Source organism: Thamnophis sirtalis, unplaced genomic scaffold (genome assembly GCF_051295495.1).
Source record: "Thamnophis sirtalis isolate CommonGarterSnake01/CBP01778 unplaced genomic scaffold, rThaSir2_p1.2 scaffold_5, whole genome shotgun sequence".
NCBI lineage: Eukaryota > Metazoa > Chordata > Lepidosauria > Squamata > Natricidae > Thamnophis > Thamnophis sirtalis.
In genome coordinates, this window is record NW_028261385.1 from 25,093,949 (window position 1) to 25,120,807 (window position 26,859).

The window sequence follows — 26,859 nt, forward strand, 5'->3', positions numbered from 1 at the left end:
ACTGCACACTACAGTAACTATTAGCACTACTCAAGTGACCCTGAGGACACATATAAACATCCAAGTGCTTCAACAACCCTCAAAAAGGATGTAAAATGACCAGCTCTCTGCAAAGAATAGAAATCCTTCCATTCCTCACATTCAGTCAGAACTGAAGAAGCTTCTTGGATGAAAAGTGAAACGTCCTCAAAGAAAAAACAAGGAAGCCCAGTTGCTTCTTGGGGAAAAAAGCACCTTTGGGATAAGCGTGAACTTAAGCCTGAACTTAACAGGCGTCTCTCTAACACACGTTACTCCCAAAGCTAAGGAAGCATAGACCACACCAGTAATCTCCCTGTAGCCCTATGAAGAAAGATGCAACATGAAAATATACAAATAATTAGAATGTAAAGCCTTTGGGCTTTCTTATATATGTGTGCCCGTCACTCGCCTCTTCCGTTCTTTCCCCGCGTTGCAATTCAAAGAGGACACGGGGAGGCTGTCAGGTGATACCGCGCAGGCGCAGCGACATGCTACCAGAGTCCATCCTATATCCCTACGAAGGGCGGCCACGAGAGAAGTGGGTCACGTGAGCGCAGGTGGCCAATCGTGATGCTGCAGCGGTGGCGGAAGTGGGGGTTTTCCGCTTCCGTTTTGCGCCGGCAAGATGGCAGTTTTCAGAAGTTGGAGATGGCTGCCAGGGGCTCGATTGGGGCCGCAGTTCATGCACAGCGAGGCCTCCGCGGCGCCTTCGGACGACCCCGTCGCCTCCCCCGCTTCTCTTTATCCGCCCGTGGTGGCTTCACTTACCGCCAAGAGTAAGATAGCCAAACTCCGGCGCCGGGAGGAATACTTTAAAACTATTCACAACGCGCCTACGGTTGAGGAGAAATTGGCGATCTACGGGAAACGGCAGCGCCGCAAGTACGTGGTCTACCCGCAGACCTGGGCTTTAAACGCAGATCGCTGGTACCAGCATTTCACGAAGACCGTCTTTGTGCCAGGACTGCCCGCTTCGGTGTCAGTAAGCGAAGAAGACAAGACAGACGGTTTGGATTTGGCTGAGCTCCGCTCCCTTGTATGCGAAGTGCTCCTTCAGGAGTATTATTACCAGCGCAAGAAGCCCCCCAAACTCTTCCGTGGTAGGGAACAAGGGCCAGCGCCTTTCATTACCCACCTGGTGCCAAAGCTTGCAGCCCACCTGACTTGTCTCAACCCAGCGCTGGGTTCCTCTTCCATCCTAGGTGTGTCTCTCTTCGTCCTTGTTTAAAGAACAATGAAAATGTCATTCTGAGAATCGCAGGAAATCTGTCAATTCTGAGCGAAAGGGCTGAAGCATTTGCTGTTAATGGCATTTATTAGTTAGTTTACTTTATCGTCATTGCACATGGTACAATGAAATTAAATGCTGTCTTCAATGTACATTATAACTATAAAAATAAAAACACAAGCATCCTTTATTTTCTATATAATTGAAATTGAAAACTTGATATTGCACTATATCATAGAATTCGATATAGTTATTGCCCTGGGATAGAAGCTGTTTTTCAGCCTATTTGCCCTTGTATTTATTGATAAGACTGTGTCAAGATGTAAAATATAAACTACAGAACAGTAATAAGACTATAAGTTAGAAAGTAGACGGAAAGACCTGAGTAAAAGAAAAAGCAAATCATATTTCTGTGTCGCTCCTCCAATTTAAACTAATCGGATCCACGTTTGCAGTTCCCAGATGTACTGTTTGTTCAAATAGGTCTGAATTGTATGGAATATGTTATTTTAATATAAGGATCCCTATAGGCCATTTGTCTAATGTGTGGTCCAAAATATTGATCCCTTTATTACACAATTGACATTCAAATAATATGTGCACTATGTTGTCTCTCTCATCTGTATGAACATCTTAATTAGACACAATCTTCTTATTTCAGACTTTCAGCCTGATGTACATTTCTACTGGTTGCGTGGGGAGACAGTAGTTCCCCGAGGACACCGGCGAGGCAGGATTGACCCGTTGAGATTTCAGATTGATGATAAGCCACGCTGTCAGATTCGTATAAGAAAGCAACTTTCAGAGGTACAAATATTTTTGTTTAATCAATAGTTATTAGTTGAATTGGTGATATTGATGATTGCAGAAGATTTGTCAGTTTGCTTTCCTCTGCTCCACTAGACCTGATCAATTTTGCCATTTAACAGGGTTTTGCAAAATATTTGAGTAAAATTAGGAAGTAGTAAAAATATGGTAGAATTTCCATAAATTGCTGATAGCTGAAATCTTCTGAATAAAACTGAAGTGGAGACAGATGTTTAGAATATATAAGAATAGAAATACTGGCCCTGTAATAACTCATCAATTACTATGTAATTGTGGAAAGAAGGAAGTAAAGTGAGTGGTTCCTTCTTAGGGCTGGTAATGCCAGCTTTTCTTCTCAGCTGAATTAGAGCACTACCTACCCAGCCTTAATTTGGCAGAAAGCTTTATTGCAATAAAACTTGCTGCTGCCATTACTATCCTTGTCCTTCTGTTACCTCTTATAACATTTTAGTCACCTGACTTCTAGTCCAAACCTAACATGTTAAATATTTTAGGCTCTTTGGTGCCAGAATAAGGAGAATATGTTTTTTTTAACACCAGAGTACTTAAGGGCATCTTAAGACTGATTCATTTGTGGGCTGTAGAAGAAATGTAGGTGATATTGCAATAAACAAGGTTTGCCAAGGGATATTTTGTGTGCAAATAAGAATATCTCCTATGTCTCTTTTTTTTGGAACCATGTATTTTTATTGTTTGATTTAAGCTTTCATAATGCTTACTTTCCACATCCTCAAAATAAATGACAGATAAATCATACTACGATATGTGAACATATTAACACTCAACATTTTATTAAAAATTGCAATCACACTTATAAGTAAAGATGCATAGTCAGCATAGTGGAACTTACAAAGGCATGTAGCGAATAGTTTTCCTTGTGGGGAGGATTTTGGACCCCAAAATGCCTTCTTTAAAACATTTCCAGAAATATTTATTCTACCCATGATACTCATTGTTTATTCCAGGTTTAGTGTATAGTGCATAATGCAGTCACATTATATAAAGGTACATGGCTCTCTATGGTATCTTCAGAGTTCATCTTTATTGTTGTGATAGCAATAGCAATAGCAGTAGACTTATATACCGCTTCATAGGCCTTTCAGGCCTCTCTAAGCGGTTTACAGAGAGTCAGCATATTGCCCCCAACAATCTGGGTCCTCATTTTACCCACCTCGGAAGGATGGAAGGCTGAGTCAACCCTGAGCCGGTGAGATTTGAACCGCTGACCTGCTGATCTAGCAGTAGCCTGCAGTGCTGCTTTTAACCACTGCGCCACCTTGGCTGATGTCTCTGCTATTTTGAATTTTTGTTCATACTGGGGTCACAAATTCTAGGGTTATATTTTGTGGCACCACCTCCTACTCCTTCCCCATAAAAAGGGTCTAACAGGAGGACAACAGCTTGCATGTCTTGGTCAAGCACCATATGTGATCCCTTAGGTTGAGCAGAAAGTGTTGCTTTGTGCTTTGGGGCAGGAAACAGGCTAAGAGCAGCTGCATTTCTAGTCTCACAGAGGCACTGTCACAGCTTGAATAAGGGCCTGTCAGCTGACCAGTGGTAGAAAAAAGTGGGATGGATATAGGTATTTCTGATTCCTTGCTGTCTTTTACATTCCAACCTAGGGTCTAATGGGGAAAAAGGGTGGGTGAGGCCAGCATTGTTCAGGTTTTTCACATTTTGTAGTTTTTAGAGTGCATGAGAATGACAATTTCAAAAAAGGCAGAGATGGTAAGCAACAATTGTTGGTGTCTCTCAGGGAACCTCAGCAGTCTTGATCAGGAGAGGGTGGAATGCCATTGTAATCCAAATGGCAGAAACAAAGTTGAATCCATTTGTGGCTCAAGGTATTTCCTAATTCATTGTGGGTAAAGTTAAGGTCATATACTACAGAAAGGAGAATCTGAGCCAAGAGGAGCAGAGAACATTATACATGTTTTTATGGGCTCACTTTCTTCTGTTGACCTGATGCACACATCGTGGTTTTTTTTTCTTTCTCATTAGTTTTTCTCCAGTAGCTGCCCTACTGATAGTAGGGATGGTAGGAAATTCTGGGAATTCCTGAAATTTCAGTCAAGATGATAACATTGGGAATTATGGGTTTTTAATTCCAGTACATCTTAAAAGTACTACATGGCTACAAGTATGATTCTATGTAACTAGTAAAGGGAATTCTGTCTCTTTTTACCTTTCTGCAGTCCAACAGGTATTAATATTAAAATAACAAATAAGAGATGACAGAATTCATTATTTAAGTGCTTTCATTATGGTGAAAGAAACAAATTGTAAATCATTTTCATTTACTGAACTGATGTTCTTTCTTTAAGTTTGAGCCTCTTGATTACCTGGGCCCTGGAGATATTCCTGTTATCCAGTATTTACCTGACAAACTTCCATTGTTCAAACGACAATATGATAACAAAATATTTATAGGTAAGACTTGTGTCATTGAACCTTTTTTTAAAATCCAAATTTTATTACTTTATAAAATATAAAGAAAAATGAAAATAATGACAAAGTATTGTGGTTGAGGAAAAAGGAAAAATTAAAAGGGGGAATGCATTGATTTAGAACTCTTTTTTGCATGGTAGAATAAGGCATTGACGTTTCTGTCAGAAGTTTGCAAAAGGTGATAACATGACCCCAAGACATAGCAAGTGTCATAAATATGAGTCAGTTGGCAAGCATATTAATTTTTATCACATGACCATGGAATGCTGCAATGGTTTTATGTGTGAAAAATGGTCATACATTTTTTCCAGTGTCGTTGTAACTTTGGTCACTAAACAAATTGTTGTAAGTCAAGGACTACCTCTACAGCCTCCACTTTTTATTTTTGCATGATTCTATATACTAGCCATTTCTATAACAACAAACCTATTTAATCAGCAGAATAAAAAAAATCAAAAGTTTCGTCTTTTTTTCCACACAAGCACAAAGTCCAGAAGCAGTTTCCAAGTAGAAACAAAGTTAGTTTCTTTAGTTAAAGCAGCCAATTTAGCCTTCTCTGCTAATGGATGGCAGAGCAAAGGTGTCATTGTATCTTTCTATATATCTTTTTGATTTAGCATTTATGAGCTTGTTAATATGGTTTTTGGAAGATACACGACTATAAAATTGAACTATGTACCAAAATATGGAACTGCTATCAACTGTGCTGTGCTTTTGATTTTCTGACCTTGTATAGAAAATTATCTAAAATAATCTCTTTTTGGGTTTAGGTTCTCAAATATCAGATCCATGCTGCTATGGGCACACCCAATTTCATTTGCTTCCTGACAGGGTGAAAAGAGAAAGGCTGATAAAATTGAATCTCACTGATCAGGTTGATGTTCCATATCGAGCCAATGCAGTTGCAAGCCTCTTTGCGTGGACTGGAGCACAAGCAATGTGCCAAGGTAATTTTAAAAATTTTAAAAATTATCAAATGTCAGAATGGTTTAAGTTTGATATATCCTGGTTTGAGCTTGAGATTTTTCTCACTCCCATCCCAGAATCTCATGTTCTAGCTTTATTGGAAGTTAGCAGATAGTCTTCTGACTGTATTGAAAATGCTTCAAGCTTCTTACATTCTTCTTATATCAGAATGTTCAGAACAGAATTGAGACGCTCCCACTAAGGTGAGAACAATCTGTTTCAAACTCAAAATAGTTGTTTTTTAATGGAATCATTTTGTCCATCCTTGTCAGTATTTAGACATAAACATACCTGTACTCTTTTATTGATTTATGCCATCCATTCAAGGTGATTCAAATCCTTATAGTTATCCCAGAAAATGCTAAATTCATCTACAAATTGAACATTTAGAAAATTATGTCACTATACGCTTTAATCTGTGCATTTGGACATCTAAAAGAATTCCTAAGCTTGGTCCTATGTGTTGGAGAAATAAATTATGCTGATCTGTAACACATAATGGCTGTTTGTGAAATCAGGAATATACCTTGAACGTGTACTTCTTCCAATTCAAAAACTGGTTTCCAATTTTGAGGCTGTTTCTCCTTGAAGCAACAATAACAATTTGTACTCTGTGATTATCTCGCACTGCAGAATGACTTATTTAGATCACCTCAAATTTAGAAAGCTGTATCAATGGATCTGCAGCTTGTTAAATACATTTTTACTGGCACCAGCAGGTGGCAGCAGCTGTGTGATCCACGGGGAATGTGCAGCTGCTTTGAGAAATTGTAGAGTATTCTACCATCATGTCCCTGTTTGCTTAAAACATTTTTTTAGCCTTTCAGTCCAATATGCCAGAGACCCTAGTTTGCAGTGCTTTTCAAAATTCATTTTTTTGTTGGTAGAAAAATATTTAAGTTAAGTGACTTTTCTTCTTTTTCAGGATTCTGGAGTGAAGACGATGTGACTCGACCCTTTGTATCCCAGGCTGTTATTTTCGAAGGAAGATACATTGCCTTTTTTTGTTACCAGTTAAACACCTTGGCTTTAACTGTTGAGGCTGACCAAAATAATCCAAGAAGGAACATTTGTTGGGGGACTGAAAGTAAGCCCCTGTATGAATCAATAGAAAATAATGATGTGAAAGGTTTTAACGATGAAGTCCTAGTACAGTTTGTTAAATTTCTGTTAAACAAACCAAAGGAATTATGATAATCTGATTATTCTGAAAATACCAAAATAAAATTAAGTGTTTAAACATGTTAAAAGTGGAACTATCAAATAATAGTCTTATATAAAAATACTGGGATGTACAAGAGTTGTATAGGAATGTTGCTGTTGCTGTATAAATGAAACATTACTGCACCACTATGAGACCGACACAGCGTAGTTCATGCAGATTACATATGAGAAAAGAACAATGTTGAACAGCTTAGTGCATATATCACAGACAAGAAGCCACTTCTAAATCAAAATCAGAAAAAAGCATACCAAATGACCTTGTATCAGATAGCAAAACAGTAAGATGGTATCATTTTTCTTGATGCTTCTGGGGGCATGGAAAACATTTTTAACTAATTTAATTGTTGCCGAAATCAGGGCTCAGGGAGAAATTGCTCTTTCCATTGCCTCTTTAGAAATTGTGGCGACATTAATGGAAGGAGGGAGGACAGACAGCCCAATCAGCACTTACGTTGCCATTTGACATCAACATTCCTGTCTAATACAGGATTGGGATAAATGAATACCCGGACAATGCCCTGTTATCAGCTAGTTCAGTAATAAATTGTAAGCTTCCAAATGCAGCTCAGAGCTGAAGAAGCTTCTTGGATGAGAAACGAAGCATACTCCAAAAAAAAACTAGAAAATAGATCTTCCTTGAAGAAGCTCCTTTGGAGAACCCTGAACATCACTAGAGCATCCAAGGCCCTGGGTCACAATGACATACTGTTCCTTGGAGTGGGATAGATATTAAGGTTCACTGCACGGTCAGCCAGATGGTTAGACAGGATTTGATGTTCTTGCCCAAAGGTATTTATTTGATCTTCGTTGCTCTTTTCTCCACCATTTCTGCCATTATTACTAGTTCTTTAATTTCTGCTTTTTTAATCCATCTCCATGTTTTATACTTGGTATATCATTTTGGGTTGTCCCATAGCTGGACCCAGAACTGCACTGCTTCTTCTTTGACATGGGTTCTTTACAGTCTCCATTGATGGATTGGTGGAAACATTTCTGACTTGACTGAAATTAAAGATTCTGCATCCCCTGTGCAGTTTGAGCGTTGTATCTGCTAAACCTGACTGTAGATGGTAATTGCTGCTTTATTAGTTCCAATGCTTCTTTCATCTGTCTTGTTTCTAGGTAATATTTCTTGATCAGATATTCTTGGGTCTTCTTGTCCTTAGCTTCTTTTCTTTCATCTTTTCTATCTTGCTTTTATCTGATCTTGGCATACTGATCTTATTTTCCAATCTGATCCTCCATTTTGGTGGTGCACAATGGCTCTTTCCTCCTTTGTTGATTTTGTATCCAAGGTATTCAGTTACAACTGCAGTCATTCTGTACATGAGTTGCTTTATCTCTTGTAATGAGCTGTGCTTATATTTGATACTACACTATTAGCATCTTTTAATGCACTACTTGTGTAGTTGTTCCTTAATCCATTGATGAACTGATGTAAATGTTAATGAAATCTTAATTAGAATCATTCAAGTTAATGTGACAAGACTTTTTCAAGACCGAGAAGTTAAAATAGGAAATGTTGCAAGAAAGGGATGGCTGACAAAGCCACAGTCCGTGTAGATTATCTGAAAAAGAATTATTAGAGACAGGGGCAAAACATTCCCACTGAATTTTTGAATCTGTGTGTGGCAGAGAGAGGGACAATGAATGAGGAAAGTGAGATTGTTTGAAAATATGCCACCAGCTCCAAGTTATGCACTACACAGTATTATTATTGTTTATTGCTAAGAATTGTTGTGAATTGTGTGCGTGTGTGTATTTCCCCAAGGAGAAAGGAAGTTGCTTTTGTAAATATTTGAAACAGATTCTTTAGAAAATGCATCAACGTTGCAGAATGTTTCAAAATTAAAACTTCTGAAAAGAGTCCTGGGATTTCCTGCCTGTGCTTTATTCCAGTCATTGAGCGATGGCACAAGCACCTATACTTTTCTGCCTTCCCGTCATGGAAATGGAAAACACTGGAACAGCAAGAATGCACCTGCAAGCCTCTCATATATCAGGCATTTATAATAAATAAACAGTGTGAAAATGTTCTCATGTGGTAACCTCATTTTCCCCAGAGGTGGTTTGACTAAGCAATATTTCCTTGTTCGGATTTTTATTGAAAACTCGTTATTTTTAAAAGTGGAGTCCAGGTTAAACCTTCTACTAATTTCTGCTAATTTTAATATTTCAAACAGAAATTCTGGAGTGATCCCCAAAGAGCTCTTCAATTCTTCCTTTCAGTGTCCCATCCTTTTTGTAGGCCTCCATTTGCTATGCCATGTTTTGCCCAGATAGATTGGATAAAAAGATTCGGAAGATGTGCAAGAATGGAAAACGCTGTAGGTGTCAAGCAAAAATAAATAAATAAATAAATCCTTGCCAGATATAAATTCTGTCCTCCCCAATTCAGTAGTGGCGAAACTGCTAAGCCTGTAAATAGGATATGAAAATGTTTATTTTGGTTTCAATGTCTGGTAGTTAGAAATAAACAAACACAAAAAGATAGTGTTTGTTTAGTATGGCATTACATACTAAACACTTTCTTTTCATTTAAATGGGAGATGGGACTGTATAATAATCATTGGAAGAAATTCTGGGTTGCTCACATAACATAAATTAACCCTGATTTGCGAGTGCATTAAACAAATGTCTGGAAAAGAGAACACACGTTTTTAATAAATTTACATGCACATTTTTATTGATTCACCCATACAGTGTATAAATCATCATATAAGCTTTATTTACATTTTTAAGATGATGGTAAAGAATTAAGACCATTGATAACAGAAAATTAATATACTGAAAATAAATGCATTAAAAATAAGACAGAACTTTCAATTCCCTTTCTTTCAATTTTCAAGCTTGGCAACTTTAAGAACTCCCAGAATTCTCCAGCTGGCTGCTAGTTGGAGAATTCTGGGAGTTGAAGTTCACAGCTTAAAGTTGCCACGCTTGAGCTAATCTATTGTAAGTACATTTGTGTTCTGAATTTTGCTTAGTTTCAGAGCTACCTAGTTTTAATATATTAACTTTGTATTTTTATATTTTGATACTCATGCTCCTTTTGTCTGTTCTGCATTTAATTTTTTTAACTGCTGTGTGAGTGCATGCCAGCCACCCTTCAAAAAAAAGGGGGGGGATATCTGTAGCTCAAGGTTGAACTGTTGAGTCTTTGGTGCTCTTTAAGCTTGATAGTTTGTCTGCAGAGGTGTCATTAGTAACATCTATTTATAACTTTATTGATACTATTCAATAATAGCACTATTATTAATATTACATATTCCACTTTATTTTATAAAAAGTATGGTCTATATCTAATTTACAGGAGGCAAAAGAAGAACAAATAAAGAAAAAAAATCATTTTCATCTCAATCTGCAGACTTTTTGGCCACAACTGGCATACTTTAATTTTGTTTCTACTTCTTCCCCCTGACAAAGGAACATAGTTCTAAGGAATTGAAAGCTTGTTCATTTTTAAAAAAATGATTTTATAGTTGAGCCTCCTGATGGTATTGACCACTTTAGATTTTTGAGCTGTAAATCAACATGACTTCTTCATCTGGAATGGTTTGCATTTCCTTTTTCATTGCACAGTAAATCCTTAGGGACCTTTTAAAAACGAATCTCCTGGCTTACTTTGCTCTCTGCTGACAGACTTTTCATCTCTTTTACATAAATACCAGTTTTCTGTTTTTGCTCTTCCCTACTTTATATTCATCATTAGGTTTTTTTAATGCATTTTATTCACAGATTTTCCTGTTTGTTTTTATTTGTTCCATTTTACCTCACCTTGATAATTGGTTAGAACTACAACTCATTAATTTGCAAAGAAATTAAACGTTGGCACTTATCTTTCTCTCTCTCCATAGCATTATAATGTTAATTTGCAAAAAAAGGTATGCAAAGTCAACTTTGAGGAAGTTGGCTTTAACACAATAATTTCCTCAGTATGAAACAAATATATCCGGTTTTTTTATTTTTCCATTACAAATAGGTGGAAAATGATAAGGATTAATTAGAGGATTTAAATTTGATTGTGGAATAATTAATTTGATTTTTCTTCCCTTATTTGAATTTTCAAAGGTTTTGCTAGTATTTTTAACTCTATGCAATCAACAGCAGAAGTATTATCAGTGAATATAATCATAGTGTAGATTTAGAAAAAGACTCAAGGTCAGAAGATTCATGAGCCACATTTTCTTACCCCATAATTAGGCTAAGGACTCAATACGAATTGCATTTTATTGTCCTTGAGTGAAACTGTAGGCACTGCAATTTCAGAAAACAGTTCAATTATTTAGTCTCGAGCTGCTTTCAAGCTGCCTTTTGAAACAGAGATTCTCAAATGCTCACCAAGGGATATACAATCCTTTGAGGCTAGAGGGCCCCATTTAATTTTGAGAGCAGGCATCAAGCCTTCCCAGGTAACCAGACATGAAACACGGCCAGATGAGCTAATCGTACTTTATTGTAAGGCTATGTTAACTGAATCTTGTAAGTCGGAAAGTACAAATCTCCTGTCGTCTCTTTTACAGCCTGATAAGTTAAGCAGCTTCCTTTTTGAGTTTCTTTCTCTGCCCCTTACGGACCTGCCAACTGTGCATTTTCTTATTTGATTGTTCCTTAACAGCATCTCTCTTCCTCCATCTCCCAAAGTCATTCCCACACACTATTACATTAGGGTTCCACATACTTACATCAGGCCACCAGTACATTAAAAATTATATCCATAGGTAGAAAAATTTCCTATTTCCCCCTTCCCACATCTTTCTTCAAACTTGAGAAGGTCTTCTACTACTTTGAGTCAGGGCTCCAAGTAATACATCCCTAGCAAGCAAAACTCTGAGGCAGGTAGATTCCTCAAAAAATAGTTTTATTGGATATATCATACTGGCACAATTCTGGTGAAAACCAACCCTTGGTTTTCACCTAATTAAAAGTAAAATAAAAAAAAATCCCCCTTCCCCAAACAATCAGTCACATGGTCCAATCACGGTGCTGTCTGGTTGCCTGGTAACTTCACTCCTCTCTCTCTGGGCACCTGTGGGAATATCCTTGGTTCCGAGGAGAAAGTATTTTATTTTGGCTACAAAACCCCAGCTATCTCTATTCCCCCCTCAGCTTCAATGTGGCAACACTGAAGTTTCAAAGCGGCTTCAGTCAGGTCAGCTTCAGTTTACCTATTAGACTCAAACTATTAGACCTATTAGACTCAAACTATTACCTATTAGACTCAAACTGATTACATGCACTTTTACAACCAACTAATGCCTACCAGATTATTGAGTTTTTGGGCATGTACTATTATCAACAAAGGATTGGAGTGTAGGTAGTTACTACTTGTTTTTGCTTAGTAAGTATATGGTGTGCTATTTGATCAAAGAGCTTTGGCTTTCAAGATGCCAACCTTCCACACACATACATATATATTTATACATATTTATATGCCCCCGTGTGTGTGTAGGGGCACGCACATACAAACACACATGTAAAATGATTTGCTTTTCATAGTGTACCCTTTCCAATCAAATTTACAATCACAAGTTTATATTTTTCTTTTTTCAGCAAAAATATGTAAGCCCATTTTATCATATTCTTGTTCACTTGTTCTTCCACTTCAAATAGGAGCAAAAAACATTTTAGCAATTACATATTCATATTTTGTACATAGTTCATTTTCAAATTCTGTCTTGTACTGTTCAATTCCAAATGTCCTCATATCTACTTTAAATCTTTCTATTAACGTGTGGGAAAACCACTGAAAACTAAACCTTTCTGCAGCCAGTTCTCTTGGTGTCATCTTATATTCTCCATCCTTTTTTTCCAGCAACTCTTGATAGGTTAACCATTTCTCTTGTTTATTGTGTGCAGACCCATATAAGCATTTTGGGGCACCGTCTGGGTCTGTATTTCATATTCTCAATATGGCACTTCTAATATAGTAATTTTTAAAAGAGTACATTACCTTTACATTTACTGTGCCATAGAAAATCATGCCACTTGCAGGTTGTTTTCTAAATGTTTCTCATTTCTCAGCAGCGCCCACTCTTTCATCAAAACCAAACAGCAGGCTGCAAAATGCTACTTTAAATCAGGCAATATTAGTTCTCATTCCTGTGCATCTTGGTCCAATGCAGTGTTGGCGAACCTTTTCTGCACCAAGTGCCAAAAACGGGAGCGCATGTATGCATGCATGTGCCGGAAACTAGAAGAGCAGCTGCCTGCTGTGCATACTCCCATAGATAAGATGACATTCCAGTTTCTGGCACTCGCAGGTACACTGGCCATCAGATTTTCCGGGTTCTGGCATGCATGCGCGCGCGAAGACCAGCTAGCCAGTGCGCTTGCACGTGCCCAAAACTGAAAGAGCAGCCACCCAGTGTGCATCCATGCCCCAAGAAGGTGATCTTCCGGTTTCTGGGGTGCACATGCACACTGGCCACCTGGTCTTCTGGTTTCTGGTAGGCATGCATGCGTGAAGACCAGCTGGCCGGTGTGCATCCATGTGCCAGAAACCTGAAGATGATCTTCCTGATGTGAGCATGTGCTTGCTCTTCCAGTTTCTGGTGCTCCTGCATGCATGAAGACCAGCTGGCCTGCGCGCTGGAAGAGCAACAGGTGATGGTTCGCATGCCCGGACAGATGGCTCTGCTTGCCACTTCCAGCTCGTGTGCCATAGGTTCACCATCACGGGTCTAGTGGTTAAGACAATAGGCTAGAAACCAGGAGACTCTTGAGTTCTAGTTCCACCTTAGGCATGAACGCTAGCTGGATGATATTGGGCCAATCACGCTTGCTCATCCCCACTCACCTCACAAGGTTAGTGTTATTGGAAAAATAGGAGAAGAAAGGAGTATTAGATATGTTTGCCATCTTATTTATACAAATAAAGGTGAGATAAAATAAATAAAACAATAATATATTGGAGAACTTTGCATTTAATTCTTCCATTTTCTCTGTCATATAAACCTAGAAATATTCTCCTGCCATTGTTTATATGTTACATCAGTTGTCAAAATAGATAGTGTTTGAAACCAAAACATCATCCCAGGTCATATATTCATAATTAAAAAATCTCTCCAATGAAAAGTTATAATTTATCCTATCTTGACCTGTCCTCCTTATTTCATTCCATGTCTTAATATAATTGTTCTGACGCAACAGACAATTCATATTAGTCATAAAAATATGCAAATATTTCAGTTTCCATCTTTATTTAATGTTTCCTTTTCCATTAATATAGAACATTTTCTTGCTTGGACACAGGCCAAAAAGCTGACATTTTCTAGAGTGCAGAAACTGAACTTGGGAATGTCATTATGATGTTTAATGTGGAATGCTTCAAACGTCAAGTTTACCATTTTGATGCTTAAACATGGGAAATTGTAAAACCCTTCCTTCCCAATAATTTTCAGAGTATACGGCCTTGTGGGAATTTGCAAAGTGCAAGGTTCACTACAAAGAAATAGATTGTTTTGCCATATTCATACATGGAGATAGCAAGATCCATTTCTGCAGTGAATTGATTACCTTCAAATACATTTGCTGAACAAGCCATCACTGGTTGTCTTCCAAGATCATTCTAAACTATTTTCAAAAATAATATTAAATGTTGCCACAAAGCAGAATCCCAATCACTATCTCATTGTTTTCCACTGCAAATTGAACAAGTGGAATTTAGAAAGCAGAAAATGGGCCTAAAATGTGACCTGCTGAAGCTTAAACAATGTGGACAAATTCACATGCTTATTCAAAAGTGAGTCCCAAGCAATGGAATTCAAATAATGTAACAACCGGTTCTCTGCCCTAATGACAAGCTGGGTAGGCAGAGCTCAGTGGTCATGTGACTGGGTGGGCATGGCCAATTGAATGTCACTCAGGTCGATGGGTGCTTTGCTTTAGCTGTTACAATGTAATAAGGGTTAACCAGAAAGGTAGTTTCTGTAAGTAGTGCAATAAAGATTAGGCTAGAAACCACACCAGAATTGGAAAAAACAAAAACAAAATAAGATTTCTTCCAACAACTGGTTCTACGAACTGCTTAGAAAGTTAACAACCGGTTCTCCCAAATAGTGCAAACTGGCTGGAATCCACCACTGTTCCCAAGGTATATGGACACTGTCTCAAGGCACTTAAAAATCTTTGTGTTTGTTTATTAATTGTCTTCTGTAAAACCACAGTCTTGTTGAAGACCATCAAAGCCTCCCTTCTATTTTACTTGTCCTTGGACTATAACATGGACAATGTATTATTAAACAGTAGATTCAGTTCCTGAACGCAAGTCTCTTTAAACTTCTGAAACATTACCAAGCATATTGAGTTACGGGCTGAGCAACTGGAATAAGTATTATATACTGCCCTTATTATCACTCTGAATGCAATCATGCTGAATAAATAAGACTTTACCTTTTCCCAACCGGGAATCTTTTATTATGTTGTGCTGTAGAGACCATAAATTGCAGGTGGCATAATTAAAGATGGTAAAAACTGGAATTCATAATAATTACCAGCTTGGATAAAGCAGAAATAATGTGGCCCAAATATGGATGGCTGAAATGTGTCACATAAAATAATTTCATTGTCTTCCTGAAAGACGTTAAGCATAAACCTAAATTCATAAAATAGCAATTATTGTTACATAGGGCTAATTCTCTCAGGGGCAGTTCAATAAATAATTTCTTTCAAATCAGCTTCTGTCCAAACCTTGCAGAAGGTACTGGATTCCATCCCTGCTAATTTCACAGTACCCTGTGAAACATATATTTCTAAAAACCTGGAGATATGCAATCAGGTTTAAGTAAACCATATGGAATTGAATGGATCAGAGCTTAAAATGTATCCCCCTGTGTACAAAGGCCATGACTCTTTCTCAAATAGGGGTCTATTTTTAGAAAGTTCAGCAAAACTTTCTAGAGATTCCAGCTTTATTCTGTGTGTCAAATTAAAATTATCCTGTTCTTCTGGGAATGTGATTAAAGACAATATATTTTCAGTAACCTGTTTGTTTTATTATATAGATTCATGTGAATGTGGAGAGAGGGCAAGACTATGGAGAAAGAACTTCATGTAGTGTATATGAAGTTACCTTTCCTATTTGCTAAGGCACACAGAAATGCACTTCTGGCCATTTCAGAGGTAGTTGCCAACATATAATAAATCAGAACAATAGATCATGTATTGGTGACACAATTTGCTCCTCAGGCAGTAATCCTACAGAATTTTTCAACAGAGAAAATTTTGGAAGGTCAGTATAATATATATACTTGCGCGCTTACTTGAGGAAGGCATTTTAATGTGGTTTTGTTTAGAAGAGCTTAATTATTTATGACAGCCTTTCTCAGGTGCCCTCCAGATATGTTTAACATTCTAATTGCTAATTGCTCCAAGACACCAGAGCCAGGGGTCATTTAAGGTCAAAATCATTTAAGGTCCAACAAATATAGAAGATGCCCGGTAGGAGAAAGGTGGGTTTTAATCTTGCTTTTTAAATTGTTATCTATGGTTATTCTGATGTAAATGGGATTTTCAACACGTGAATTTGCAACAATGTTTTCTTGAAACTGGATGTTCAACAGTTTTTGAACCCAACCATGAATGCTGTCAGTGTATCCAAGGGTGTCAAACTGGAGGCCTGCAGGCCGGATATGTCATGCGCTGGCCACTCCCACATTAGCTCCGCAAATGGGGAAAACATCACGAAACATCATGTGACAGCAATGTGACGTGGTAAGTTTAACACCCGTGGTGTATCAATAGTTACAACATCTGCTTCTTTCAAAACCAGCTGGACCAGGAATGATCCCAAATTTCACTTACTCTCAATGTAAAAGAAAATTCATGGGCTGATCTAACACATGACAAAAATAGGATTCTTTGTTCTTTAAGCAAAGTGACAAAGAGTCTGGGGATATCCCACAAAATATATTCTTAGTAGGGCTCTGTAATGCAAATGTGGCCTTCAGCACAATAAATAATAGCAAAAGCCTAGATATTCTAGCTCAAAACCTATCGTGATGGCACCATTGTTTTGAAATTGTACCTGTACTTCCTTTGTCATTTGCAAATAGCTGGCAGCGGTAGCTGAAATGAAATGCAAGGATAACAAAGGGATTTTGGCTTTCTGCATACAGTCCCTATTAGAGAAGAGAAAGGAGAAAAAGAAGCAACAACAATTCAGCAAATACCTCTGCCACAGAGTAATTTAACAAAACATGAATTACCAGCAAAGAGGATGGCTTTTAAATTTCATTGCAAGGAGTATAAAAGTATTGTCATGTCCAAAAAGATTTTAAGCCTGCCTGCCTTAGTAACTCACTTGATGCCAGAAGTGCAGCTTCTGGGGTGATATTTCTGTAATTAAAGAACCATCCCAAATATCCAAAGAAAAGCTTGCACTTGCACTGCTCCATTGTTTTTTCCACCTGGGTTTATGGAAGAAGCTATAGTGCTTGGCTCACACATTCTGCTAAGCCATACATTGTGATTTATGAATCATTTGGTTGGGTTTGCAAAACACGTGAAGCAAAAACCAAATAAGCCACATGAGTAATCAGCATGTTGATGAATCCGTTTCCTTCCTTCCCTCCTTCCCTCCTTCCCTCCTTCCTTCCTTCCTTCCTTCCTTCCTTCCTTCCTTCCTTCCTTCCTTCCTTCACAAAGAGTATGAAAACGATTTTGTATTTATGCAAAAGTGAATAGTTACTTTCATTAGTATATCCATGTGGATATACTATACTTAGAAAGACTTTGAAAACCTGTTTAGGTTAAGGTGACTAAAATCCTTATTGGATTTTTTCCCACGATATGCTGAATATGTTTTGTCTAGATCATTTATTCATTCTTTTTGTTTTGTTTTAATGTTTTTACTCTTTTAAATAGTGTATGCTGCCCAGAATCTTTATTAAGCTGGGCATTAATTTGACAAATAAAGCACAAATATATAGGTTAAAAATGGATTTGCCCCATTTTCCCAAAACAGAGATAAATTTGCAATTAAGTAGATGTGCTGTTTTACATGTTTACATTTTATGCAATAAAATCTTTCCAAATAACTGAGATTAACCAGGATTAATATATACCTACTTGATGTATAAATAAATGACAACTGTACTTAGTACTTGCTCGGCCTTTACAACTCATTTCTTTTGTTTCCTCCATATTTTGGTATAATATTAATTTTTTTGCCCGGTCAGCTCTGGTTAAGGGCGACTATGAAATATTATGTCAGCTTTTTTTGTTTTATTAGACAGTTGCATTTTCACATTTTAATGGCAACTGGCAGACTTCAAGAATGAGTCATACCAAATGCACTAAAGAACAATGTGGAGGTTAATGGAGTTCTATGAAGCACAATAGTATAAGCTGTAGAACAGGGATGACTGCAGGGACCTTCAGGAGGCTCCTCTGAAGGCTTCAGAGGGCTTAAACCGGCCCTACAAGCAAACTGAAAGTCCATTCCTGAACTTCCGGTTTGCCTGTAGGGCCGGTTTCTGTGCTCCCAGGCTCCTATAAAGGGCAAAAAATGGCTTTAAAAAAGGCTGTCCAGTGCACACATGTGGCCAGCTGACAGGGTAATGCCTTGCGTGCCCTGACAAATGATTCCGTGTGCCACCTGTGGCACGCGTGCCATAGGTTCGCCATCCCGGGCTTAGAGAATGCTGTAAAGCACTTTTGTCAGAGTTTGTTGCATAAAAGTCAAATCCAGAAAGCACACACAGATAACTGATTCAGCTGGATTCATTAACTTCTTTATATACATAAGAATAGATGAATAAATGTACAATACCAACCTATGATTCTTCCAAGTAAACACAAGGCAGGAGAGTTACAGGCAAACACAAGCAGTTAGCTTCCTTTCAGCAGACAAGCCCAGGTAGACTGCTAGTTTACTTCTCAGAGCAGCAAACTGCTTAAGTTTCTGTTTCAGTTCTCTGCACAGAATCAGATCTGTTTAAGCTCCCATTGGCTGACTTAATTGCTTTGCCATTGGCTGACTTAGTTGCTATGCCTTAGTTGCTATGCTGACTTAGCAATAGCAATAGCAGTTAGACTTATATACCGCTTCATAGGGCTTTCAGCCCTCTCTGTTAGTTGCTATGGCCAATGAACCATGGGAACAAGGTTCATTGGCTGACCTTGTTCCCATGTCACCCCCAGTCATGAATATTTTAACAACTTTGGAGCAGTATATAAGTCTAAGTGCTACTGCTGTTGTGTAGGATGGTGGTGGGGATAATTTTTTACAAATATTTTAGCATACTATTTAGCTAGCAAAAACATAGCTTGATGTTTATACATTAAACACCAGCAAGGAATTTTTTGAAAAAGTTATTCACTTGAAAAATGGAATCAATGACAAGCAAGAATTATCTCTGTCTAGACTGGCTCAAAGAGATTAGCTGTTGCTTCAACTTTAACTCTTTTAATAGCAAAATAGAGAGGGAGAGTAGGCCACCAGGTGATCCTTCCTCCATTCTGTACCATAACAATTTGGTAGATGGGATGATGTAGCCAATATTTGTAACTGCTGATGTCACGATAGAATTCGCTCTGAGAAAGGATAGCATTTTCACTGAAAAATAATGTGCTATATGTTTCTTTTACATCTCTAATTGCTCTGTCCTGTTTCTCTGCTAGTCCCTTCAATTCCTCTTGCTTCTCATACCTGTTTTAGCCAAGAAGGATCTAATTTTATCCATTTTCCAGACAGCAGTGTAGAATAAAGAGCAGAACAAAACTGCAAAGCTAGACTAGGCAGCTCAATCTGTACATTTAAAGATATGTATGTTATCTCTCAGAGGTGTTTTGCAAATTCCGGTGCTACTGTTTCACTTGTGCTTGCTTGCGTGCTCCCACATGCGCAGAAGCATCCGGGAGGATGGGCGGAGCCTTCTGCCGCCGCCACTACCGGTTTACCAGATCCGGGCCGAACCAGGAGCAACCCACCTCTGCTATATCTGCCTAAATTGGGGCAAACAATTTCTTGGGTAGAGATCAAGAAAGACTTCAAACTTCTTTCATTTTTTTTCCCCAGACAGTTAAGGCCATAAACTTTTTTTATATTTCTTTTTTTATATATTTCTTTTTCCTCTTCTTTTCAATATACATAAGAACAAAGGTGAAGGAGATGCTCAAGTTAAAACTAATGAAGTCTGCTGGCAATGATGAAAAAGCCTATGATTTGGTAGGCTATATAGACAATTGAACTTGATGACTGTACCTGATGCCTCTCTTACGCCTGAAATGGCAGCTTAATTGAATTCCTGGAACCTGCCAATGTTATTTCTACTTTAGACTTGTGTAAGGGGATCTGGCAGTTTTTGACCCTCCAGATGGACTTTATTCTTCACACAAATGAGGCAAATATATATAAAAGTGACATTCTTCTTTTCTGATTATGCAATTCACCAGCTTTCTTTCAGAGATGAATGAGTAATTTATTATAGGGAATGAGCATATTATAGGGATTGCTTGCTCTTTTTATTTTCAGTAATGGCATTGCAGGCCATGTACATTTGGAAATAGTGTTCGGATGTACTCTAGAAAGGAGACAGGCAGTGGTGCAATTCAGTCAGTTCTATCTGATTTGGGCGAGCCAGTAATGGTGGCGGCGAGAGGCTCCACCCACCTGCCCGAACATCATCACATCCTGTTTTTGATGCTCTGTGCATCCGCAGAAGATCCTGCGCATGCGTGGAGGTGGCACATGTGAGCGAATCGAGCTTGCACACCCGCACACTCACATTTATGAACCAGTAGTGAAGGTAAGATGATTTCATCTCTGGAGCAAGGTTTCCAATGAAAGCAAAAGAAAATTTAAAAAATAATGCATCCCTAGTAAATTAAAGGAGAGTAACATGATTCCTACAGTGAATCAAACATAGACTGGACAAATACAGCTCAGATTATAACATATTTGTTCCCAAGTTATTTCATTTTTGTTGAAATAAATTGTTGGGGTTGTTGAACTGTTACTTTTCTCCCTCTTCAATAGAGTTACATGCCTTTTCAGGAGGTTTTTTTTTAGTAACCTGCATATATTTGATTATTTTCTTATTTCTGATCTGTTAGCTTGATATGGAGAGGGCTTTCTATGCCAAATGATTTCTTTTTCTCTGCTGCTTTCAAAACAGAGCATAGAGTCAAATCTTTGATATTCACTCCCTACTTATGAGCAAACTGTAAATCAAACTAGTATAGCCCTAGCAAATGAATCATTATATTTAGCAGGAGATTCCTCAGGAAGATAAGGAGGTAATGTAAACAAAAATCAAGATGGCAACCACAACTATGCAGTGGAAGTCCTTCCCCTACAATGTCATGTAAAAGGAACGGGACTTCAATCACATGTTTTGGTCACCATTTTGATTTTTTTAATGCCCCTTACAGGCAGACTTTCCTGTTCTCTAGAGAACTCACTTGAAGGTCTTCCATCTATTTCCTCATCTGGGGCAGCTAATATCTGGGGTACACTATTAGCACACCATACTTATACTTCAGTTTTCATGACTATATCATATTCTGGGCTTTAATCTGTGGTGGAATTCAGCCAGTTCGCACCACTTTGGGAGAACGGATTGTTAACTTTCTGAGCAGTTTGGTGAACTGGTTGTTGGAAGAAATCATTAGGGCAGAGAACCGGTTGTTAAATTATTTGAATCCAAACATTGTCTTCAATGACATATAAGATGGTCAAAGTTCTCTCATGGTGGGTGGAAAGAATAGATGCAGACATGTGCTTATAAAAAGAACATACAGTATTGACTGAGAATATCAAAACATCCTCTCCACCTTCGTGCACTTCATGTGGTGGAAATTCTTATAGTTCGAACTTCTGATACAAGAAAATATTTGTAACTCAGGGTTAAACTGTGGGGTCCTTGGAGCTCTAGAAGCATCTGGCCCTGATGATGATTTTCAGTTTGGTAATGAAACATCTGCAAGAAAACCATTAAGCTCAGAGATTACCAGGGTCTTCACAGTCTTATAGTTCTCAGCCTTGGTAAGACTATGCTAGCTGGTGATTCTGAGAGTTTCAGTCCTATCTGGAAGACGCTAGGCTAGACTGAAGAAAGGTCTAACCCCGTGATTGCTAACCTTTTTGTAGTCACGTGCCAAAAGCATGCATGCAACAGCACGCGTGTGCTGCACCCATAATACAATATGTATGTGACACGCCCCTGCACTCCCCTGGTCCTCCCAGGGATGCACCTCCCCTTCTCTCACCCATTTGTGGCTCCCAGGTTGGTGCATGAGGCTTTCCAGGCCCAAAATGGGGCAGAGGGGGTTTGTGCGGCACCCCCATGCCCTGTTTTGGGCCTGGAAAGCCTCCTGCACCAACCTGGATGCCAAAAGGGAGTGTGGAGGTGCTGCGACAGGCCCCAAAAGGCAATGCAAGCGCACCCCCATCCATGTGCCCTGCTCCCCACGCATGCGCAGCAGAGGCCTGAGGACCAGCTGGCTGTCAGGAAGTGTGCGCACATGTGTGGTGAAACTGGGTTGGGGTGATGTTTGGCACGTGTGCCATAGGTTCACCATCACGAGTCTAACCTGTATCCATATTTTGCTTCCAAGATTAGGTCTTATGTTGAGACTTTGGAACTTAGATGTTGTGTGCTAATTGAGATTTTGGAAAAAGTGCAAAGAAGAGCCGAGGTGGCACAGTGGTTAGAGTGCAGCACTGCAGGCTACTTCAGCTGATTGTTAGCTGCAGTTCGGCAGTTCAAATCTCACCGGCTCAGGGTTGACTCAGCCTTCCATCCTTCCGAGGTGGGTAAAATGGGGACCCAGATTGTTTGGGGGCGATATGCTGACTCTGTAAACTGCTTAGAGAGGGCTGAAAGCCCTATGAAGTGGTATATAAGTCTAACTGCTATTGCTATTGCTATAAGAGCAACTAAGATGATTAAGGGCTGGGAGATAGGAAGAACGGTTGCAGGAATTGAGTATGGCCAGTCTAGAGAAAAGAAGGACTAGGGTGACATGGTAGCAGTATTCCAGTATTCGAGGGGCTGCCACAAAAGAGAGGGGGTCAACTAGAAGACAAGAAACAATGGATGGAAACCCAATCAAGCAACTTGGAATTAAGGAGAAATTAATTGTCCTAATTGTGAGGAGAATTAACCAGTGGAATAGCTTGCCTTCAGAAGTTTTAGGTGCTTCATCACTGGAGGTTTTTAATAAAAGACACCCACCTATATGAAATGGTAGAGGGTCTCCTGCTTGAGCAGGGGATTGGACTAGAAGACCTCCAAGGTCCTTTCCCGCTCTATTCTGATCAAATCTTTCTCTCTCCATGTAAAGGAGCATTACCACTTCTTTACCACCAGAGGTCTTCACACAATACCTTTTCTGTAATCTCTATTAGCTTGGAAAAACAACAGTCCCAGAAGTTCAGTTTACCAGAATGATAGGAAGTAATTTACTCAACTATTTCCAAGTAATTATTAGAATTGTACAGAGACTTGAGACAAAGCACTGCTGACAGATGGATCTGTGGATCAAAAAGTCAGTGTGTGCTCTGGGGCCTTAATTATTGTTCCACAGTCTAAACATGCAGGTTTCCATTTTCTTTCCCGAGTGAGGCTTACAACTTTTTTAAGGCCATCAAAGAGTTTGATAACTTCTTATAACATTTGTACTGTAGAATTTGATTAATCCTTCTCATGAGGCTTCAGCAAGAAAGGAACATAACAAATAACCGTTCTCTTGTATTCCCCCTCTGCAGTTGTTTCATTTCATAAAATAATTTGAATTACTCTGCCCTGACATGATGCTTAACCATGCTTAACTCAACTGCGACTTTTGCTCATTTTGATGAGTCACTAGCTATATTTACATACATCTTGGTAATCATTCATACATTCTGTGGACGATTCCTCTTTTGATGGCCTTGACCTTAATAATTTTTCATTTATTATGAATGGAAGGAAGTGGAAGTTGCAAAAATAAATACTTAGCTGGTCTTGCCATCCAATTTCAAGAGGGTAGAGAAGGGAAGGGAAGGGAAAGGAAAGGAAAGGAAAGAAGGAAAGGAAAGGAAAGAAGAAAGGAAAGGAAAGAAGAAAGGAAAGAAGGAAAGGAAATTTAGATGTGACAGTATTGGAATGTCTGAAAATTCTAGAAAGTGTGATACTTTATTACTATGCATATTTTATATGTAAATTACCACATTCTAGATTTAAGCAAAATTGTAACAAAATTGTAACAGTTCTACAATTGAAAGTGATTACTGGTTAAGATACATATTACTGGCTTGGTAGAGGAAGGAGAAAGTAGGAACAAGAGAGTAGAAACTGAAACTTGCTGTTTTGTATGTTTGGCTATCTAATTAGAAACAGGAAACAATTCCTTTTATTGTCAAAATCTATAACAATGACAACAAAGACGTGCCTTCGATCTACCCTATAGGTCAGTGATGGCTAACCTTTTGGTCGTGTGCCAAAAGCTCGCACACACACACGACAGCGCATACACGCATGCCCACATCCATAATACAATGCACGCACAACCCCCCCACCCCCTATAGTGTTTTAACTGCATTTTGATTAAACAACACGCACTGCAGAGACCCAAAAATCAGCTGGCCAGTGGGAGACACATGCGTGGTGGAGCTTAGCTGGGGCGATGGCTCGCATGCCAGCAGAGAGGCCTCCATGTGCTACCTGTGGCATGTGTGCCATAGGTTCGCCATCACGGATATAGGCTGAAGGACAATGCTAAGCTTGGGGGTGGGGGAGGCAGCATAATTTTGATTCTTGAAACCCTTTTGTGATCCTTGAAATACAAGTACAATTTCACCATTACCAAAATTGTAAACATTTTCAACTACAAGTACTATTTTTGTTTTTTATTTTGTCTCCTATCCTCTCACCATTGATACAAAATATCTAGATATCTCCGTTACATTGCAAAACATTACATAGCTCTCTTACAAAGCCTTCTTCCAAGGAATTAAATTAAAGTATTATCGAATCTACAAGTCATCTAGCATTACAAATCGAACTATAATTGGCATATTAAAATAAAAATTCAATACAGCTCCTTTTCTGTATATTTTCTTTCCCAACAATAATGAAAAATGACAATATAATAAAAACTTATTGAGTCAAAGAATTCTCAACAGAAACCCACTAAAAATATAGCTTCTAAACAAGCTGTCTTTTTTAAAAAAAAACTGTCCATCCTTTGCTTGGGCAAGATACAACATAATTGTACAGTTTAGCTGTTACCTATTTAACCTTTAGGTAAAATTTGAGCCAAGGTGGCGCAGTGGTTAAATGCAGCACTGCAGGCTACTTCAGCTGACTGCAGTTCAGCAGTTCGGCTGTTCAAATCCCACCAGGCTCAAGGTTGACTCAGCCTTCCATCTTTCTGAGGTGGGTAAAATGAGGACCCGGATTGTTGTTGGGGGCAATATGCTGACTCTGTAAACCACTTAGAGAAGGCTGAAAGCCCTATGAAGCGGTATATAAGTCTAACTATTGCTATTGCTATCAAAATTTTAATTCTACATGTATCTCTGCCTGTACGCATTTAAAATCTATCGACAGGATTACATTATTTATCAAAGATAGATCAAATGACCATATAGTAAATATCTTTTTGGATTGAGAAGGGGAATTTTATTTTATTTTTTCATATTCTGGTGGTATGTGGCTAGTCATACAGTGATGGACTGGTAGAATTTAATTTTTGTCCTGCTTTTATGGGGGAAATGTATAAGCTTTAATTAACCAATTAGTTAGATTTATACTAAATCTTGAGAGGCAGTTTTGTGTAGTAGCTAAAGCATCAGGCTAGAAATCTGGAGACTATGAGTTCTAATATTGCCTGGGGCATGAAACCAGCTGAGTGACCTTGGGCCCGTCACTGACTCTCAACCCCAGGAAAGAGGCAATGGCAAGCAAACCACTTCCAAAACATCTTGCCAACATTTTGCGGGGACCAGTATGAGAAGTCATAAAAGTAATGACTCAAAGACACACACGCACACACACACACAAACACATACACAAAAATCCTCATCTTTCCTCCAAAAAGTATATGGAATCTAACTTAGATACCTCCATTTATTCCCACAAGTCTACTGAAGAAGGATTGGCTAAGGGACACTGAATGAGTTTCCATGGCTGAAGTTGGATTTCAACCTGAGTTTTCCCAGTCCTCATCTAACATCATACTACTATATCATACTGTCACATCACATGAATTTTAAGTGTGAAAAAGCTACATTCATCCACTTTAGCTCTTATGGCAGAATGTTTAAGAATGATATTTTTTAAAAAATCACATCTCAGAAAATGATGAGAAAATCACTGAATAATGTGAAAATCATATAATTTGGGTCATACAATCTCAAGAGAAACATGGAAACATTTGGCCCATAGTCTGCATCTTGCCTATCCTGGTACTTGATGATTGAAATATTTCTATCTATTTCTGATTCTGTTCAATTTATGAATAATTTGTGCTAGCTACAATTTGTGTTGCAAAGCAACTTCCCATATTAGAAAAAAAAAATCCATCTGGAAGTACAGAGTGAACGATGGGCAAGTTCATATAGTATTGTATTATTTGCTAGCCCCTTAATTACTTCCTAGCTGTTTGTCTGCATTGGGATCTGCTTCAGCTCTGCTAAAGCTATTCTTGGCTTTGGATGTTCCCCTTTGTTCCAGTGCTTCATTGATAAACATTAAAAACCTTCTCAGAAATGTCACTCAATGTCTCTACAGGTATTCTCTTGCTCTTATCATTAATAGATTTTTAAATCTATTTTTTTGGGGGGGGGGTGTGAATCTTGAATATCCTGCTGCTATTTCAAACTTGATAGAATGAACTTTTAAGTCCTTCACTCTGAAAAGTAACAGGACGATTCAACTATCTCTCCATATTGCTTCTCTGTTGTCTTTGTTGCTGTTTTTCAGAGGTTTTACAGAGTATTTGCAAATAATGCTTTGAACCAGAATTTACTTGATCCAGAAAATGTTGCTGCTCTTTTTCTGTTTTGGGATTTGGCCCTGATATTAAAAAGACAAAGAAAGTAGAAGTTCTGAAGAAAAATATGAGTGGATCCTGTTAACATGTTTGCATGAAAGCACCACAGCCTTTTTGGATGATTAATGTAAATATACTCCGTATCATCTTACCTGCATCCT

General features: G+C 38.4%; 1 protein-coding gene across 5 annotated transcripts in view; it reads left to right on the forward strand.

Annotated features, from left to right (window-relative positions):
• The first annotated feature begins 629 nt into the window (after positions 1–629).
• The window catches only part of MRPS30 (mitochondrial ribosomal protein S30), a 52,583-nt gene continuing 26,353 nt past the window's right edge, over positions 630–26,859 (forward strand). Inside the window, exons 1-7 of one of the 5 annotated variants that reach the window (XR_015696653.1) lie at positions 630–1,223; positions 1,911–2,056; positions 4,402–4,507; positions 5,296–5,472; positions 6,417–6,578; positions 7,632–7,785; positions 8,615–8,750. Coding sequence is in view for 4 of the 5 variants with exons in the window: in XM_087715473.1 (XP_087571599.1) it covers positions 647–1,223; positions 1,911–2,056; positions 4,402–4,507; positions 5,296–5,472; positions 6,417–6,578; positions 8,615–8,763 (1,317 nt within the window). In the remaining variant the exon portion in view is untranslated. Of the gene's footprint in view, positions 1,224–1,910; positions 2,057–4,401; positions 4,508–5,295; positions 5,473–6,416; positions 6,742–7,631; positions 8,583–8,614; positions 9,017–26,859 lie in introns of those variants that run through there. The other 4 variants (XM_087715473.1, XM_087715475.1, XM_087715474.1 and 1 more) reach the window with 4 other exon arrangements.